The 19,125-nt window shown below is 35.5% G+C and overlaps 1 protein-coding gene across 2 annotated transcripts in view; it reads right to left on the bottom strand.

Moving 5' to 3' along the window:
* Positions 1–2,144: 2,144 nt before the first annotated feature.
* The window catches only part of LOC145988337 (sodium-dependent dopamine transporter-like), a 37,887-nt gene continuing 20,906 nt past the window's right edge, over positions 2,145–19,125 (bottom strand). The window contains exons 10-12 of one of the 2 annotated variants that reach the window (XM_083123205.1): positions 15,765–15,874; positions 5,974–6,129; positions 2,145–2,407 (exon numbers count right to left, since the gene is read on the bottom strand). In XM_083123205.1, the coding sequence (XP_082979331.1) occupies positions 2,219–2,407; positions 5,974–6,129; positions 15,765–15,874 (455 nt within the window). In that variant the 3' untranslated portion in view covers positions 2,145–2,218. The remainder of the gene's footprint in view (positions 2,408–5,973; positions 6,130–15,764; positions 15,875–19,125) is intronic. The other variant, XM_083123206.1, reaches the window with a different exon arrangement.

The raw sequence follows: 19,125 nt of genomic DNA, 5'->3' as shown, positions 1-19,125 counted from the left end.
AAATTCCTTTCTCCTCTACCTGCGCGGAGTTCAGATTCTGAGACAGTATTCTGTCTAGCGTCTGAGATCATCGTGTTTCATAACTTAATGAAATTATTGCATAGTACTAATTAATAATATTACATATCGCGGGTTCGAGTACCGGGACCGTCCCCAATCGTAATTGGACCTGTACCTACACCCATTACCACCGTTCATAGCGGTTCATAAACCATAGAAAACTTATTTTCAATATTATAAACATTAATATTAACATTTTATACATTACATACTTTGCAGTAATAAATATAAAACCATATGCATAGCGTTTAGTACCTCTAATTACCTTCTATATACATATTTTTCATAAAATAAATAATTATATATTCATAAAAAGTTATAAACATGCAAATACATAAATGTAAAATATTCTAAGTACTTGCAAATAAATTCTAAGTACGTGCAAATTAATTAAAACCCGTGCAAATTAGTTCTAAGTACGTGCAAATTAATTGCGAATATTAAATAGCGACCGTCCTTATCTAATTTCTATACTACTTTGGCTTTATGTAAAATTCGAAGATACAGATGTATACAATGAGGATTATATGGGGAGACCCTGAGGTCCTCCAATGACTCAATTTTTCTTTTTTAAAAAGTTGAATACATTGAGAATTCTGTACTGATTGCCTTTCCCAAAATAGGAGTTCTATGCTCAATTTACGATCATATATTCTCCTTTACAAACGGTGTAGTATTTAATAAATTTCCTGAGTAGGTGGTGTGAGAGAAATTCCAACAGCTACTCTTAAATCATTAGGATATTATAAACAAAAACATCGAGTTTCCCCACCACAGTACGAAGAACTATAAGGAAGGATGATGTAACTTGAGGGGGAGGGGGATTCCCCTTTCTCCTTGCATACTTAAGGGGCCTCAAATTTGACTCTTTGTGAGAGCACTGTCAGTAATTCGGACACCACTGTAAATCGAATCCAGAGTGCCGACGCCCACAAGAAAGCAAGTAAAAATATTCCAAATATGCATTTTGTATGATATTTAGGAATGTCAAATGTGGTTATCCTTCAAATAATATTCCACCTTTGCCTCTCCACTTGCCGTTGCTAGTCCAGTAACCACACCAATGGAGTGTGAGATCACGGACCCCGCCACAAAATGGCAAATACGCCACTATGATGTAGTGTTTATTTTCAAACACTTTCCTTTCAGAAGCCGGAGGAATGTTTTAGTCGTGTAGTCCAGTTTCGCCTAATTGATTATCAGCATAAGACGTGATTTACCACATGTCCTCCATTTTAGACAAAACAGGATATTTTTTCATAAGAAGGAAGAAGACTGATTATATGAATTGCATATGTATTAGAAGGTTTGATGCAGATGGCGTTAATATCGAGCAAACTGTATTTTTAGGATTTTTTACCTCAGCAGCTTCTTTATGCTTTATTGTATAAAATTTTTGAAAGTCTTATATAATTTCACTTTTTATGTATACCCTAATAAAATTTGCTTTTTTTCCTTGAAAATCGGCATAAGCAGCTAGTTTATTCGTTTCTGCTCAACGTGCTCTGTTTTGTTACGTTAATTCATCCTCAATTAGCACTTAAGGTTAGGTTAGGTAAGGTTAATAATATAATAACGTAAACTAATCTTACCTTAATTAGCGCTATCGGCGGTTATATTGCTGACTATTTCGATCATGTGACTGTTTATAATTAGCATAGGCACATGTTCCGATTTGTTTGATGTTTACGTTGATCACCGTCAAAATTTCCCTTACTTGCAATATTTCCGTCCCAACAGGTTTAGACGAAATGGGATTAAGCGAAACGGTTTGATTTGGTGTTTTAAGTCCACTTTGTGCACAGTAAAGCTAATCGGGACTGGACCTACAGTTCATAGTGGGATCCGAACCACTATGTGCCTCCACCGGGTATTGAACCCGGGACCTCTAGATTACAAGTCAACGACGCTACCACTGCGCCATCGGGGAGGATATCCCATTTCGCCTAAAATGGTAAACAGCTGTCAGATCTGATTGACAGGTGATGATAAGCCATTAGGTGAAACTGGATTAGACGAAATGGGATGCAGTCGTTTTAGTACATGTTGAGCTAGTACTGATGATAATAAAGACAACATTTAAAGCATTAATATTTTTAATATTGTCTCCGAAATAAAAAAAACGCTCACTAGTATGAATCCTATATATGGTCCGGCCTCAGAAAATGCCATCATAAGAATCTTCATCGTTGTCTTCTTTTAACACGATGGTTATAGGGGTAAGGGAGAATATGTCTAGAAAGGCTCTCTGTATCTCATGACCCTCGTCCATTTTCGCCACTGGCTTCCGCTTCATACGCTCCTTATTAATCTGCAATATTTCGGATTCGAAGAAGCCCAGTCCTTCCTGAAAATATATACAAGTTTAGTTGAAGTTTGGGAGAAAAGGTTGTATTTGTATTGCAATCTCTTCCATCGCCTTAGGCGCGTGCCAGGTGTTACGAAAGGGGATATTTATTTTTATTTATTTATTTATTTATGCTTTGCACTTCTACAGAGGATTGAACCTCCAATTACAGAAGGCGTACACTGTGTTTGATTAATACAATAGACATTACATGGAAATATACAAACACATATTCATTCATTCACGTACAATACATATAACATACAACATACGTAACGCATGAGATATATATACACTTATCTACATACATTTAGGCAAGATGTTTATACGTAATTCACAAATATTGCACACTGTAAATGGTAACATTTATATTAAACAATCTATATTCTATCAGAGTTTCTATAGCACTGAATCTATTATTCTTTTATATCTGTCAAATGGAAGTGAAAAATCTACACATTGGTTGTTTGCAACAAGGATATTGTAAGTGTGATACATTGTTTTTATTGGTGAGTTTCTATATTTCTGAGTTTTTGAAATTTTAGAAATTAGAATATTTCTATTACGCAGATTATTTTTTCTTATATTGAATTGTATTTGACCGAGAAAGGAGCTGTTGTCTAAGACACCGTTAATTGTTTTATACAAGTACAATTGTTCTAATATTTTCCTCCTATTACTAAGACTCTTAAATCCAAATATGTCAAGCAGATTATTATAATTCACGTTATTTTGTCGTGGGGACATATCATATTTTTTGTAAAAGAGATACCTTAGGAACCTTTTCTGAATTCTTTCTATGCTATTTTCGTATGATCTATACATTGGAGACCAAATAACGGATGCGTATTCAAGTCTACTTCTTACTATGCTATTATATAGAGTTGTAATACAATGTATACTATTAAAATCTCTAGAATTCCTTATAACAAAACCTAATGATCTGTAGGCCTTATTTACCATATATGATATGTGTTCTTTGAAGGTCAAAGCAGAATAAATGAAAACACCAAGATATTTGATTAGATTCACCTTTGGTAGTAATTTACCACAAAATTGAATATGTACACCTCAAATTATTTATTTTATTCGTTAGTTGCATAAAGTAGCATTTATTTGTATTAAATGTGAGATCATTTAAGCAGCTCCAATCATATAGTTTCTCTATATCTTTTTTGAGATCTATTGTATCGTCTAGACCATTAATTACTTTGTACAATTTAATATCATCAGCATACAAAAGAACTTGTGAGTTTTTAACACAAGTTGGTAGATCGTTTACATACAAAATAAATAAGAGAGGTCCTAGATTAGATTCTTGTGGGACACCGGAGTTTACAGTATATTCACATCATTTTGATTCTTTGTAAGTTACATATTGTCTCCTACCCTGAAGATATGATTTCAGTAAATTCAACATATTATTTGTCAAACCAAAGCCCGATATGTGGTCTTTAGGAGGAGTATACCTTCTTTCTTGGAAGTCAGATTGAAAATGAAAAGGATAATTTTTTACGTAGCACCAGTTTTTACCGTATTCTCTAGAAAAATTGTCATTTATTATTGTCATGAGTAGGGAGCGGATTATTAGATAAAACATAAGATGCCTGAGCCCAATATGGCCTACTTAAGGTTTGAGGTTGTTTCTATTGGTGTACAAAGTCAGAAAGGTAAAGCTAATTGCAAGATTCAAGGGAGGGAACATTTTTGGACATTTACCGAAAATTAGAGTCAATTCCAAATAATAACATAGGCTCAGGCAAGATTTTAGTAAAAAGTTACGTTTAGGCCATATTGGGTACATATGTACCCAAAATGGCCTAGTCATATATTTTATTCTTTCACATCAAAATATGCAACAGAAATTGTAAATAAAGTATTCACAATGTTGTTTTATAGGTATATTGACACACTTGCTCTTTGTTTAAATAATAACATGCGAGATTTGCACAAAGAAATGAAATTATTTAGAAACCAACAAACAAGGGAGTGACATGTCACAATTTGTTACCACAAGACCATGGATTACACATCACAATCTGGGTAAATGAAAGGTCCTTCATCATCCTGAGTTCCGCACACACTACGTGAACATAAGAGTAACAAATGTCACGTTTGCGCATGTCTTTCAAGGTATATTCATATGTAGGCCATTTTGAGTTCACCTTACATAGTGTTCTTTTTTCCTTCGTTACAAACAGTACTTTAGATTAAAGTCTAAACTAAGTATTTTGTTGTAAAGTACAAATTATGAGCTATCATAATATGTACTAGAGATACAAACACCTATCACTGGAAAGATGTAGTAAGTAATAACTTAACTATGCAATATTAGATTACGTAGAACACAATCACGAGGTTCAGCTATTTTGTTTCTTTGTCTTCAAGTTACTGCACTATAGGTACAGCCAACAGGTTCAATCAAGTCATTCAGACAGTCTAAATGACATACTAACGTCATCTGTTGAATTAACCATGTAACTACCTGAAAACAGCAAATAGGCTGTATTGGGTACTAGACCATATTGGGTTCAGCTACCTTATTTTTTCCTGTTGCTTCGGAAGTCGGCCAAACTCTATAGGAGTTCCGACCATATGATTGCAATGTAATCTTCGAATTCTTGTTTCACATAAAGATATATCATTTTTACCTTTAGCACGTAAAGCACATATTTCTATGAAACTAACATAAAATGTACATATTTTATACATTCCAGACAAAATCAAGTTTTTGGAACTCTTTGTGTAAACGCATATTTTGAAGTTAATGTGTAAAGTAGACTAAGCACACGGTAAATTAGTTAATTACTATCCTATTCGGGACTCCACAATAAATATATTTGAATCTTTTGCCTGTGCTGTGAATGAGTTATTGAAAGATTGATGTTTGCAAAACAATTTGAGGTTCCTGTCTGCAAATCTAAGATTTTTTGTGTGGCGTGACAGAAAACCTTTATGAGTTTGCCATTCTATCGGAATGAGAATTACCAATATTCGGTTAATTTCTATAACTTCTAAAATGTACGAGGGCGTACTGAAAAGTAACGCCTCCTATTTTTTTGTGACGGTGTAAAGACATTTTGGATTTTGAACAACCATGCATTGTACTCTTCAGACTTTCCCCCTTCTCCATTCCAAGTTTCAAATTTCTATCACCAGGGGTTGCTGAACTAGAGCGAGGAAAATGGCAGCCTGTAACCATACTATGTCTGTGCACCTGAAACTGCGTGTGGTGACCGAGTTTCTAACTGCAGAAAACGAGTCCCCCTATTGACATTCATCAGAGAATGAAGGCTTTTTATGGCAATGAATGTGTAACGTCAGTACTGTATGATGTTGTAGGCCTATTGGGCTGTTCATTCTCACAATGAAAACCCCTGCCGAGGAACTCTCAATGTGTGTGACAAAGAACTTCTTGAGAGTACAATGCATGGTTGCTCAAAATCCAAAATGTCCTTACACCGTCACAACAAAATAGGAGACATTACTTTTCAGCACGCCCTTGTATAATGTTTTATGGACTTGTGAATTACAGGGTATTAGAAACTTAATTTACAGGGACGTACCTGTTTTGACCTGATACCGTTGTAAATGAAAAATACTGGTATGGGCATCAGGGTAGACCATGCTACTAGCCACCCAACAACGTCCACCCACTTTGGAAATATGTAGTCTCCATAAGAAGCTGGTCGGAAATCTATGAAGTTCATGATCACCACAGCCTATTGAAGAAACAACCGTGTACAGTATTATATTTACATTATACAGGGTGTCCACAAAGGTCTATAACAAAGAACTTTTACAGTTACAGTTGCATGGATCGTGGCAAAAGAAAGAGTGTATTTGGAAAAATGGTAAACAATAAACATTAGAATCCTAGGCTTATTATTTTATTGCCTGTTCTTATTAGTAGTTACAATATGAAAATATGAAGCACATGCATGCTAAGAAGTTTATAAATAACTTTAATATTCATTTTTTCCCCCAGAGTTATTGGGAGAAATGAAGAACAAAAATAAATTTGTAAATAAACTGTCAAGCACAATTTTGATGTTTTTATTGTAAATCGTCAGGGTTTCTAGTGAGAAGGATGTGCCTGCATAGTCTGACACAGTTTCTTGATATCTGGTTGCGCATTTGAAACTTTCAGGCGCAAATTCGGCTACATATTTAGTTTATTATAGATTTTGAACGATTATTTTATTTCAACACATACGTATGAAACAAATCAGTGTCAGTGACAAAATCAGCCTTATTTTCCTGTTGAGTGTCAAAGTTATGAAGTCTGCTCTACAGACCTGCAGAAAAATTGTTGTCTTGGAATTCTCGACTTTTCTCTTCCGAGCTGATCGCATACCACCTTCAAGTCGTTCATGTACCCCTGGGGGTACGCGTACCACAGTTTGAGAATCACTGGCTTAGACATTCTGTGGACGACAAAGGGCGCGCATATGGAAGTATGATGACATTGTACAGTGTCTCTCAAAAGTTTTAGGACAACGACATTTTAAACTAGGCAACCCAATTTACACAAGGTGTTGGTGGGTTGCGTGTAGAGTTAGGCTCAATTTCAGGGTTGCCACATGCACAATAAATATTTTTAAAATACGCGAAAGAAATAAAAACAAGTATTAGTGTATAAAAAGTATTAAAAATATCAATATTATATCGCAAGTGACAAAATTCTTTCTGAAAGAAAAATAATAGGTTTTCTAGCATTTCATCGCTGATGAGTGTACACAAAGGAGAAGAGGTGAGAGAAAACGAGAGGTGACAAATGACAGGAGAAAGAGAAAGCGAGAGGAGAAGAGGAAAAGTAGAGGAGAGAAGAAAAAGAGGATAGACGAGGAGAGGAGATGTAGTGAGGAGAATGGAAAACAGATTCTAGGAGAGATGAGGAAAATGGAGCAAAGAAGAGAAAAGAGAAGGAAAACGAGATGAAAGAAGAGTGGAGAGTAGAGTAAAGGAGAGAAAAAGAGAAGAACGAAAAGAAGAGGAGAAAAGTGCGTGGAGTCGGAAATCTAAGACAGGAAAGGAGATACGGGGAGTGGAGATGAGTGGGATGGAGATAAGATGCGAAAAAAGTAGGGAAGGCGATATGAGATAATAGCAGAGCAGAAGGAGGGGAGAGAAGAAGGAGAAGGAGAAGAGAAGAACAGAAGGGACTGAAGAGAAGAGGTAGTTGCAGAAAATATCGTCTCAGCGTCAAGAATTGATGCATTGGTCAAATTATCGACATGAAACATTCAATAACATTTTGAAATGTATTGGAGAATGTATTAAATCGGTGCGAAATGCCTTTTGGCTTAGTTCAGAGCAAGGTAAAATCTTCCATGTAAGATCTTTGATTTTACCTGCGATTATACCACTAAAACATGAATGTAATTTGAATATTTATAAGAATTATCCAATTTTCGTCCAATTCTCGGTTCGTTGAAATGGAGATTTTGTAATTTTAATATTTCCCCTGCCCCCATCGTTAATTCCAAACTGAATCATTCCGTCTCACAAGGGGTGAACAATGAACACAATGGGATAAGTCTAAAACTTACGAAAATGTTCTGCCACAGGAAGGGTTTGAACCTACGACCATCAGAGTGACAGTCCTGAACGTTAAACACTACACTACAAGCTTTCGCTCCTGAAAGTAAGTAGAAGGAGCTGACCAATGTGAAATGTAGATGCAACTCTCCTCCTACGTGTAATGTGCAAACAATACTTGTTTGTAACAAAGAAAACGAAGGTAGTACGACTCGGAGAAAACATTTAATGGAGAATTGCACATGATGAGAACTATTCATTCGATTTTTGCGGAGGTATCCTTGCATTGAACTAGAGTGGGAAAGGGGTAAAATTAGTATGTCCTGAATTGCCACAAATATAAATAGTTATTTCATTAATATTTGTCAATGTCTTTGAAGCAGTACACAATTATCGTTAAAGTATTATAATTCACGATCTTATACTTAAAAATATCCCTTTGAACGTGTGTCAATTCATTTATTTGTTTATTTTTTTATAAATTCCATTTGCAGAACAATGTAGCTACTATACACTGCTATTCCAATTAATGTTACCATGCTCTTGTTTGTAATAAAAGGAGAATTAAAAAAAGAACACCTCCTAAGGAGGATCGAACCTGGGACCACAATCAATGCTTTCAAGAACTCTAACCAATACACTACGCCCTTTGCTTCCCTTGGAGAAACAGTTTTTAATTATTCTGTCGCGTCAATATTGTAAACGTTATCCTGCAAAAAAGAAGTTAAATACTCTGATATAGCTCTGTACTTCTAGAATTACTCTATACACATGCATTTGAAAATTAACTCTGAGTTTATTTCTTCGTTGTTAGTATATCTAAGCTTGTGAATATATTTTATTTGTAATTTTATAACGGTTGCATGAATATCTAGGAAATAGTTCCTTATAATAACCTCAGGTTGACCAACTTGCCAATACAAACAAATAGAATACAGATTGTCTTCGAGCTTACATTGTTAAAAAGGAGCGGGTACGCGTATTACTATCCTAATACTTATTCAATAAGGTTTCTTGGTTGTCAGAAATTATCACTTAAACTATTGCATGTTGAGCTAGTGCCCACCTAGCCGCCTCTGATGAAATCTATCATTCTTCAGATTCTCTTTAAAATTCGACTCTGCTCACTCGTAACTTGCTGGGTGCATCGACGGACAATGTTTTGCGATAAGAAGCGGCCTTAAATAGCGTGAGTCACTTGAACGCGAGCAAGCTACGCTACCAAGGTTGTCTGCCTTTGAAAACCAAGTCATTTTTTTTCACCGTTTCCGAACGCGATTGCTATTCGCGATTAGAATTACCACCTGAGCGCTAGTGTCGCTTCCAATATGGCCGCTCTAAGTAGGATAGATCTTTGTTTACATTCAGCAGTAGTACAAAAGAGCAGCGTGTTGTCATGACTGGTATGGTAGAAAACGTTTAAATTACGCATTATTTTTAAATATTGCGAATGCGATGTGAATTCCAGGTACTCTAACAAACGTGAAGCTGTACTGAGAACGAAGCATTTAATTATGATAGGCAAAAATAACACGGAAAATGCAGACGAAGCTATGTATACGCACTGGTTGTCCAAAGCAGTGCTGTATCATCTGCACGTCATGTAACTGGGGTTCTCGGAAATTATTTGAAAATAAAGGAATTGAAATTGACCTGTACTTGAAAAGCTGGGACAGGAGAAAATTGCGAACATATCGTTGCAGTTCTTTCTCGAAAGAGAAAGGCTGGTTTAATAATAATATTCACGATTTCATGACCAGGCTATACTCACTGAAAAAGGACATCGTACTGAATGAAACAGTAACATTAGCATATCCACTTTTTTTTCTAGTTATATTTGACATTAATTCATTCTCAAACTATTTTCATCTTCCCTCTTAATCGACTTGCACTTGTTCCAAATTTCACACATACGTAACACCGGTAATACATGGACGCATTGGTTAAGACGCTTCATGATTTTTCGGAAAAAAAAACTTTATTTATAAAGTACAATTTAAAACTTTACTTTCATGGAAATATATATTTATCTCTCGATAAATAAAGTAAGCAGACTCGTGCATTCTTCGTAATTTCCTTGCCGAATTGCAGTGTTATATCCCCCATACCAATCTTCTGTCAATTACGTTTTCCCTGATTTATTAACAAATTTCATTTTGTTGATTCCACGGGGTGGAAACACATGAAAACTTTTAATTTGTTCTGACCCATAAAACTATTTAGAGCAAAATAAACAAAAAAAAACCTGAACAGTAGACCTTACTTTCTCGCATATTCACCATGCTTTAAACGACTTCAACACAACGTATCCTACTTAGAGTACTTCCTGAAAATCCCGGCAGATGGCATATCGGTTAATTTTAATCGCGAATTGTAGAAGTATATATTCTCACAAAAGAGCAAGAAAGAAAATTAGACCAATGTTCTCCCGTCGTTTAAAACCAAATATTATCTATTAAACAAAAAGTTCACGATTGTCAATAAACCTATCTGAGCATAAGGTGGATGTAAATAATAAATTTAATACAAAGATTCTCCAAAATTTCTCTCCCACTGTCTACGTCACTAACGTCAGGCCAGTATCCAAGTGGAGGGGGCATGGGGGCCATGCCGCCCTCGAACCCGGAAATATTTAAATGTGAACCTATCAGTGTTGCCCACGAGACGAGACTTTGGCCTGTCTCGTCTCGTGGAGCCTCGTGGAAATGCTGTCTCGTCTCGAAAATATTCGTTTGTCTTATGACACATGGTCAATCTCGTCTCGTCTCGAATTTTTAAAAGCCTGTCCCGTCTCGTCCCGTGGGCAACACTAGAACCTATCAATAACTACGAAAATAACATCGTCGATTTTAGAAATGTGTAAACATTTCAATTTTGTTCTTACATAAATGAATCTGTTTCTTGCGGAAATGTCTTCAGGCTGCATATTGGATGGTTTTAGTTTTATAATGCAAGGCTAGCAGACGTCCGATTCACCGATTTAGTCAGGACAGTGCGCTACTTTCAATCCCTGACCCGACTTTTTCGAACTGCAATCGTGATGCGAGAATGTCTCTTTGTTATTGTTGTTTTCTTAACTCACAATTAGACATGTTCTTTATTGTAATAATAATTCCTAGTACGCAACATTTAATTTATAAATATATTATTTTCTAAACATAGAATTATCATGACTTTTGAATCGCGCTCTCACTATTTGAACTATTTTGTAATATCTGTCTCTCTCTCTCTCTCTTATCTATATATCTATATATATATATATATATATATATATATATATATATATATATATACATACACACACACACATTATGGTCTGGCCACTCCCTCAAAGAAATCCTGCGTACTGGCCTGGTCTACGTCAATGACAGAAATGCAAGCAATACTTTTATTTATATTTAACCAAATGAAAGGAATGTGGAAGAATTTAAAAGAAATAAGAAAGAGCGGAACTACTGTTGCTCTACTATAAAAATTGTTGTCCTTCGAGGAAGAAAAATAAGAAGGATTTACTCCAGCACCTTAACACAGTGTCCCACGAGTCTCTCTTGACTAATACTGTCAAGTGTGAAGAATAAAATTTTCCGCCTGTTTACGTCTAACGTTGCGCAGATTTGGTAGTTCGCAAACGGTGTAATTATTTCGTGTTACCTTACGCAACAGCAAATACATTTCATAAGACTGTTCTGAACACCAGACTTGCCTCAGTAAACAAGCATTTCGTCTGTTGCAGTATCACAGGAAAAGAACATCGTCCTGCAATGTTCAAACCTCTAGATATTTTTCATTAATAATGTCTAATCACAATAATAAGTTAGAAGAAATAACTCGCATTTTCACAACTACCAATATTCTCGTTTTTCTTCATCGCTTCGAAAATTATTTCTCGAAGATATCTGCTGTACTACAAGAAAGCAATCCAAAATTAAAGTAAAAGTTCAACCACATGTATACCCAACTTCATTTACAATATTGGAGAGACAGAATACTTAAAAATTGTTGTTTCAATCGAAAGTAAGGGCGTGATGTAATGGTTAGAGTTCTTGAAAGCATTGATTGTGGTCCTATGTTCGATCCTCCTTAGGAGGTGTTCTTTTTTTAATTCTCCTTTTATTACAAACAAGAGCATGGTAACATTAATTGGAATAGCAGTGTATAGTAGCTACATTGTTCTGCAAATGGAATTTATAAAAAAATAAACAAATAAATGAATTGACACACGTTCAAAGGGATATTTTTAAGTATAAGATCGTGAATTATAATACTTTAACGATAATTGTGTACTGCTTCAAAGACATTGATAAATATTAATGAAATAACTATTTATATTTGTGGCAATTCAGGACATACTAATTTTACATTTCCCACTATAGTTAAATGCAAGGATACCTCCGCAAATATCGAATGAAAAGTTCTCATCATGTGCAATTCTCCATTAAATGTTTTCTCCGAGTCGTACTACCTTCGTTTTCTTTGTTACAAACAAGTATTGTTTGAACATTACATGTAGGAGGAGAGTTACATCTACATTTCACATTGGTCAGCTCCTTCTACTTACTTTCAGGAGGGAAAGCTTGTAGTGTAGTGTTTAACGTTCAGGACTGTCACTCTGATGGTCGTAGGTTCAAACCCTTCCTGTGGCAGAACATTTTCGTAAGTTTTAGACTTATCCCATTGTGTTCATTGTTCACCCCTTGTGAGACGGAATGATTCAGTTTGGAATTAACGATGGGGGCAGGGGAAATATTAAATTACAAAATCTCCATTTCAACGAACCGAGAATTGGACAAAAATTGGATAATTCTTATAAATATTAAAATTACATTCATGTTTTTAGTGGTATAATCGCAGGTAAAATCAAAGATCTTACATGGAAGATTTTACCTTGCTCTGAACTAAGCCAAAAGGCATTTCGCACCGATTTAATACATTCTCCAATACATTTCAAAATGTTATTGAATGTTTCATGTCGATAATTTGACCAATGCATCAATTCTTGACGCTGAGACGATATTTTCTGCAACTACCTCTTCTCTTCAGTCCCTTCTGTTCTTCTCTTCTCCTTCTCCTTCTTCTCTCCCCTCCTTCTGCTCTGCTATTATCTCATATCGCCTTCCCTACTTTTCTCGCATCTTATCTCCATCCCACTCATCTCCACTCCTCGTATCTCCTTTCCTGGCTTAGATTTCCGACTCCACGCACATTTCTCCTCTTCTTTTCGTTCTTCTCTTTTCTCTTCTTTGCTCCATTTTCCTCATCTCTCCTAGAATCTTTTTCCATTCTCCTCACTACATCTCCTCTTCTCGTCTTCTCCTGTCATTTGTCACCTCTCGTTTTCTCTCACCTCTTCTCCTTTCTGTACACTCATCAGCGATGAAATGCTAGAAAACTTATTATTTTTCTTTCAGAAAGAATTTTGACACTTGCGATATAATATTTATATTTTTAATACTTTTTATACACTAATACTTGTTTTTATTTCTTTCGCGTATTTTATAAATATTTATTGTGCATGTGGCAACCCTGAAATTGAGCCTAACTCTACACGCAACCCACCAACACCTTGTGTAAATTGGGTTGCATAGTTTAAAATGTCGTTGTCCTAAAACTTTTGAGAGACACTGTACATAAACTTTATGCGTGTCTCTTTCTTTTGCCACAAGCTATGCAGCTGCAAACTGTAATATTTGTTTCAATGTAATAAATCTTTGAAAGACTTTATGGCCACCCTGTACTTCTAAGAGTCGCTGTGGTCCAGTCGGTAGCGCGTCTGAGTCACACACTGTCAATATAATGGAGCAGCTCAGGGTTGATTCAGGCTCCAATAAATGGAGCAAACCTGAGGGGTAAAGTTAATGTATGGGGACCTACCTCCCCACCCCCACCTCCATAAGCCTTCAGAGCATATTACAGAGCTCTACCCTTTTCATTACCTTATAATTATTGTTATTTTGCAATGCTAACTATTATAAGTTATTAAAATATACCAATTTCCATCCAAATTTATTGTTATTATCACATAAATTGAGATACTTTGCTACTCAATTCACCGTATCAGTGAATATCTAAAACAATTATTGTCCATTAATTTTCTTATATTTTGTACAGTTAGTGTAGTGAAAATCATAGTTATTGTATTTTGTTATTAACTTTTACACAATCGTTCAAAAAAAGGCTTTAACAGTTTGTGGTAAATTTTACTCATAAAGTTTATATTCTGTGACCTGTCACAAAGAAAACTATAAGTTTTGGAAGTTCTGGATACATTTATTCTTTGGATTAAATGATAAACTATAAAAATTTATTGGGTTCCTCTATTATACACTAAACTTTTTTGCAGTTTTTACTGTGGTTATAACTTTATTTATGTTATTAACAATAAAAATAGCATTTAAATTAGATATTTGTAGGATTTCGGGGGGGGGGGTGCTTCAGCCTCTTTAGCACTCCCCATGGCTACTTGCCAGGTTCCTGGCATGATCAAATTTGGTCACATATAGAGGGTGGATAATAATCGTGATATTTATCGATTTTTTTATTATCTTAAAACACACACTTAAAATTGCTTGTATGTTTTTTCACCATACACATCGATAATTGTTATTTAATAGAAAAGATTATCTAGTAAAGAATACTGTAACATATTTGAACCGTTTGATTAAGCAAATAAAAAATTATACGTAAACATACATTTTTCTGTTCGATACTGTATATATGAACCTACTATAAAAATGTTCGTTGAGTATGTGAATGAAATCACAATACAATAATTTCATTAACTTTTCTTCCAGTGAAAATAGAACGTTCTGGATGCACTGTTTAATTGTAACTTGAAATATTTTTACAGCCTTTGTAGCTGAATTTTGGCATTTCTTTAATGCTTGTTTGCAAAATATCAGCTGCCATGTACAAGTATATTTACAGTTTAATGATAATGACACATTTACGGTGTAACATGATTAGTATCTTCTATATTATTCTGCACAAAATATTTGCTTCTTTCTTTGGCCTATGAAAATTATTGAATTTTAAATCAAGATAAATTTAAGCATGTTTACAGTTTACATATTACATTTCCTTTCGTATGAGCTTCACCCAATCAGTACATATACTTTATTTCCTTTCTTTTCCTTTCTTAGAGCCTAATAAACACCATTAAGTGATCACAAGATTAATGTAGTTTCACCAAAAGGGATTCAACGTGATTTAAATCAATGCGCCTTGCTCATATATCTGTTCCTTCGTTTTCTTAGCTTTGATTAGTCTTCTATCTCCTGGCTCCTCCTCTATGGTACCGTCTTCCTGCTACGGAGGACCACAAAATCCGGATAACGGATATCCAGATTTCAAATTATCCAATATCCGTTTCGGATGCAACGGATAATCCGGATATAGAAACAAACCGGACATCCAATTACCAAGATAATGCGGATATCCAAATACCCTAATAATCCGAAATACTGATATCCAAATGGTCCGTATACGCTCTTTACTTTCAATTCTGGTAAGAATAGTTTCTGAAATTAAGGAAATATTTACAATACAAAGTAAAGGTTTAAAAAAAATCCTTGATAAATGATCAGCATTGAAAAACAAGAAACATGATAAAGCAACATAAACTCTACACTAAAAGACTTCACCTCATTTACATTTCTTTCCCTGCCTTCTGCCATGTTGAATATCCTCTTTATCAATATGAAACCACCGAAGCCGTCTTTCTTTAATTGTTATGACCAGCAGTGTGCCTGTCACCTGGTCATTCTGACAAGGAATGTCCTAAATATCCGATACTGTCATACAATAAGCGAAATCTTACCATTAGTGTCAGTGGAGAAATATACTTCCAGGTGTAGTACCAATAGTTTCTGGTCACCCCTGAGATCTCCATTCCCATCTCGTTTATGTCAAGGAAAATGTTCTCCTCACCTGGAAATATATTGAGGAATTACTGTCACTCGCAATGGCGAAACGAGGATTTTCGTACACCCCGCAGTTACAATAATCCAAGGACTTGATAAATGAAAACAGTTGGCAGATGAACCGTTATAAAGCCTCATGTAATTACCAAATTATTGTTATACTATGCAGTATTATGGTTTGCTCAAAGAAAGTAGAAATACAATACTCTTCATGTACACACATTAGTTTATGCAGATGTCTTGTAATGTTGTCAAGTATAAAGGCTCACTTCGACATTTGTTACCACTATATTTTCATATTTTAACTTGTAGTGAGAGATTTTTTTGAAAGATACATTATCATTATTACTGATATATGCAGGGGGAGCTGATGGGGCTTAAGCTCCTTCTGAAATTTTGAAAAACTAAAAATTTTCAAACAAAAGCAGCAAAGAACTCTGGAAAGACCTAAGTTGAAAATGCAAAATTTCTTAAAATGACCTTCAATTCCCATATTTGTCTTTGAACATCTTTCACAACGAAGGTTAAAAATTATAATTTCGAAATATTTTATTGTGTACCCTACCCTCTCTAGAAAGCAACTACGTATGTAATGGCCTCCTCTACAATTCCAGCACCCTTCGAAAACAAAAATTCTGGACCAGTACAAGAAATAATATAGATTTGGAAAAAACACATATGTGGAGCTCATATTTTGCGATATATTAAAACCCAAAGAAGAAATTGTATAGGTTTTAATTCATATCACAAGCACGGGCTAATTCTCTTATATGAAAATATGAGAAAACTTATTTCTTTAGCCTATTGTTTAAGACTGTATGCGAGTAAGACATTTCAGTTAGCCTACTCAGGCATACGCATTTGTATAATTCAGTAGTGTGTCCAAACGTGTTACCATTATTGTATATACTATGTCAACTGCATTAAAGGATGTGTATTAAACCACAATGGATGATATTCAGCGAACAACTTGCCCCACAATTCATTGGGCGAAAGCACACCCGCGACCATGATTCCAGCAAACGTTTCGCAGCACAGAAAACACGTCTGATAAGCATTGCACTCACAGCTTTTGTGGCAGTGATTCAAGGTACAAATATAACGATTATAAACCAAATGTACACTTTCACATTAGATTATACCAAACGTAGACTTCAACAATGACCAGAGTATGTAAAAATCTGCTATTTGCCACAAAACAACGTTGTATAAAGCTATGTAACGTACGAAAGAGATACAGGACTGTGGAGCCTGTTTCTCATGGAACCGATAGTGCAGTGGTTAATGCTATCTCCTTGTAATCGAAGGATCCGAAATTAGATTCCCGCTGGAGGGAATTTTAAAGAAAATGAAAAATATATTTTTAAAAAATGTGAATTAGCACAAATTTTGTCTCGTGAAAATGATAATTTATAGAAAGGCTCAGAAGTACAAAATTATGTACTATATTTTTTAAGGCTGTAACGTATCATTTTCACTTTTCGTGTGTGTATTGAGACAGCCATAGAAGATATGCTGAAAAGTGTATACAAATATACGCATACTTCGAACGCACCCGCTGATTGATAAGCAGTTTTTCAAATTTTATGTGAACATTATTAGAGATCGTACAGCAACTACACGCGTTGCAAAGCATGCGGATGTAAAGCTTGACGTAAAAATCATATAACGCTAGCCATAAACACAGTACCTGCCTTTCAAATACGATTCATATTTCACCACGGATTGGAAAAATCACACCATCTTAACCACCGACGAAACTGTATAAAGATATAATGTTCTCTCACAATTATTACATAAACAATGGAACACACACATAAACAACGCATTAATTCACCAAAAGGAAACTTCATTTGAAAATATACAATAATAGTAATACAATTTAAGATGTTAAACATCGGGTCATTTTCATGCGCGCAGCATTTGCTTCTCTTCACGCTTGCCGGACTGTGTGCAGGAGCACGTGCGAGTTGGTCAGATTTCCCATCATGCTCGGCGCCGCTGATCACATTGAATATCATCCATTGTTACTGTGTCCGTAGTTCCAGCTCCTTCGTAAAGCGTCCAATATGGCGCAAGCCCCAGAGTGAATCGCTACATTTCTTGCCCGACCCTGTGGCCGAGTGGTTAGCACATCGCGCTGCGACGCCAAGGGTCCCGGGTTCGAATCCCGGTCGGGCTTGGTTGTTTGTGAATGTCCATTCATCAATTTCATCATTTCATCACTCATCCCCATCTTCGCAAATTAGCCAAGAGGCACAAAACGCGAAGTAAAATAAACTAACTCAATCAATCAAAAACGCTACATTTCTTGGACCTACGGGACGGATTCTACAATCACCTATCGCTTTCGGCAACTCACTATTATATGTATATTATTGACAGAAGGATATTCATTGTCATTTAATTGTAACCAACACTGTATGATTGTAGAACTACAGAGTATCAGAGTCATCCAGGAAAAATACAAGAGAACATAAAATAAACAAACGGCAGAATCAGGACTCTCCCAACACATTTATTGTCATCTCTCTCAGCTCGCCGTGGTGTAGGACCGGGCGATATCAACACCGTGTTTCTAAGGAAAACGATGGAATCCCTGACTATCCATTCTGCATTCATTTGAACAGATGTTTCTAGGAAGGTGCCTTTCCTCACACTTGGAAACAAGCTAACATCACACCCATTCACAAAAGTGGTAACAAAAAATCTTGTTTCTTCTTACAGGCCAATCTCCTTACTCTCTCCTCTGTCCATCATCTGTGAAAAAATAATCATGGACAGGCTATATAAATTTCTTTCTACATACTTAAGCTCAAATCAATGTGGTTTTCTTTCTGGTAGCTTCTGTCTTACGAACCTCACTGTTTTTCTCTAACATGCTATGAAATGTATTTCAAACAATTCACAATTAGATGTAATATTCTTTGATCTGGCTAAAGCTTTTGATACTGTTAGTCAACATCTTCTGATTCACAAAGTTTGCAATAGATTCAACATTCATGGCGAATTTCTAACCCTACTCACAGATTACCTTAGCGATCGCCAACAATGTGTCGTTTCAGGGTACTGTATCTAACTTTCATCCTGCCCCCTCTGCAGTTCCACAGGGTAGTGTTCTAGGACCTCTCTTATTCATATTATTCGTCGACGACATTGACGACCATCTCACAGCTCCCTCTAGTAATTACCTTCTTTTCGCAGATGACTGTAAAAGTTTCAGAGAATCTCCACTCCCAACGATTCTCATCTTCTCAA

The sequence above is a fragment of the Lepisma saccharinum genome, chromosome 5, assembly GCF_977018435.1.
Source record: "Lepisma saccharinum chromosome 5, izLepSacc3.1, whole genome shotgun sequence".
Lineage (NCBI taxonomy): Eukaryota > Metazoa > Arthropoda > Insecta > Zygentoma > Lepismatidae > Lepisma > Lepisma saccharinum.
The sequence above is the reverse complement of the archived record's forward strand: the minus strand, read 5'-3'. Positions and strand labels throughout refer to the sequence as shown.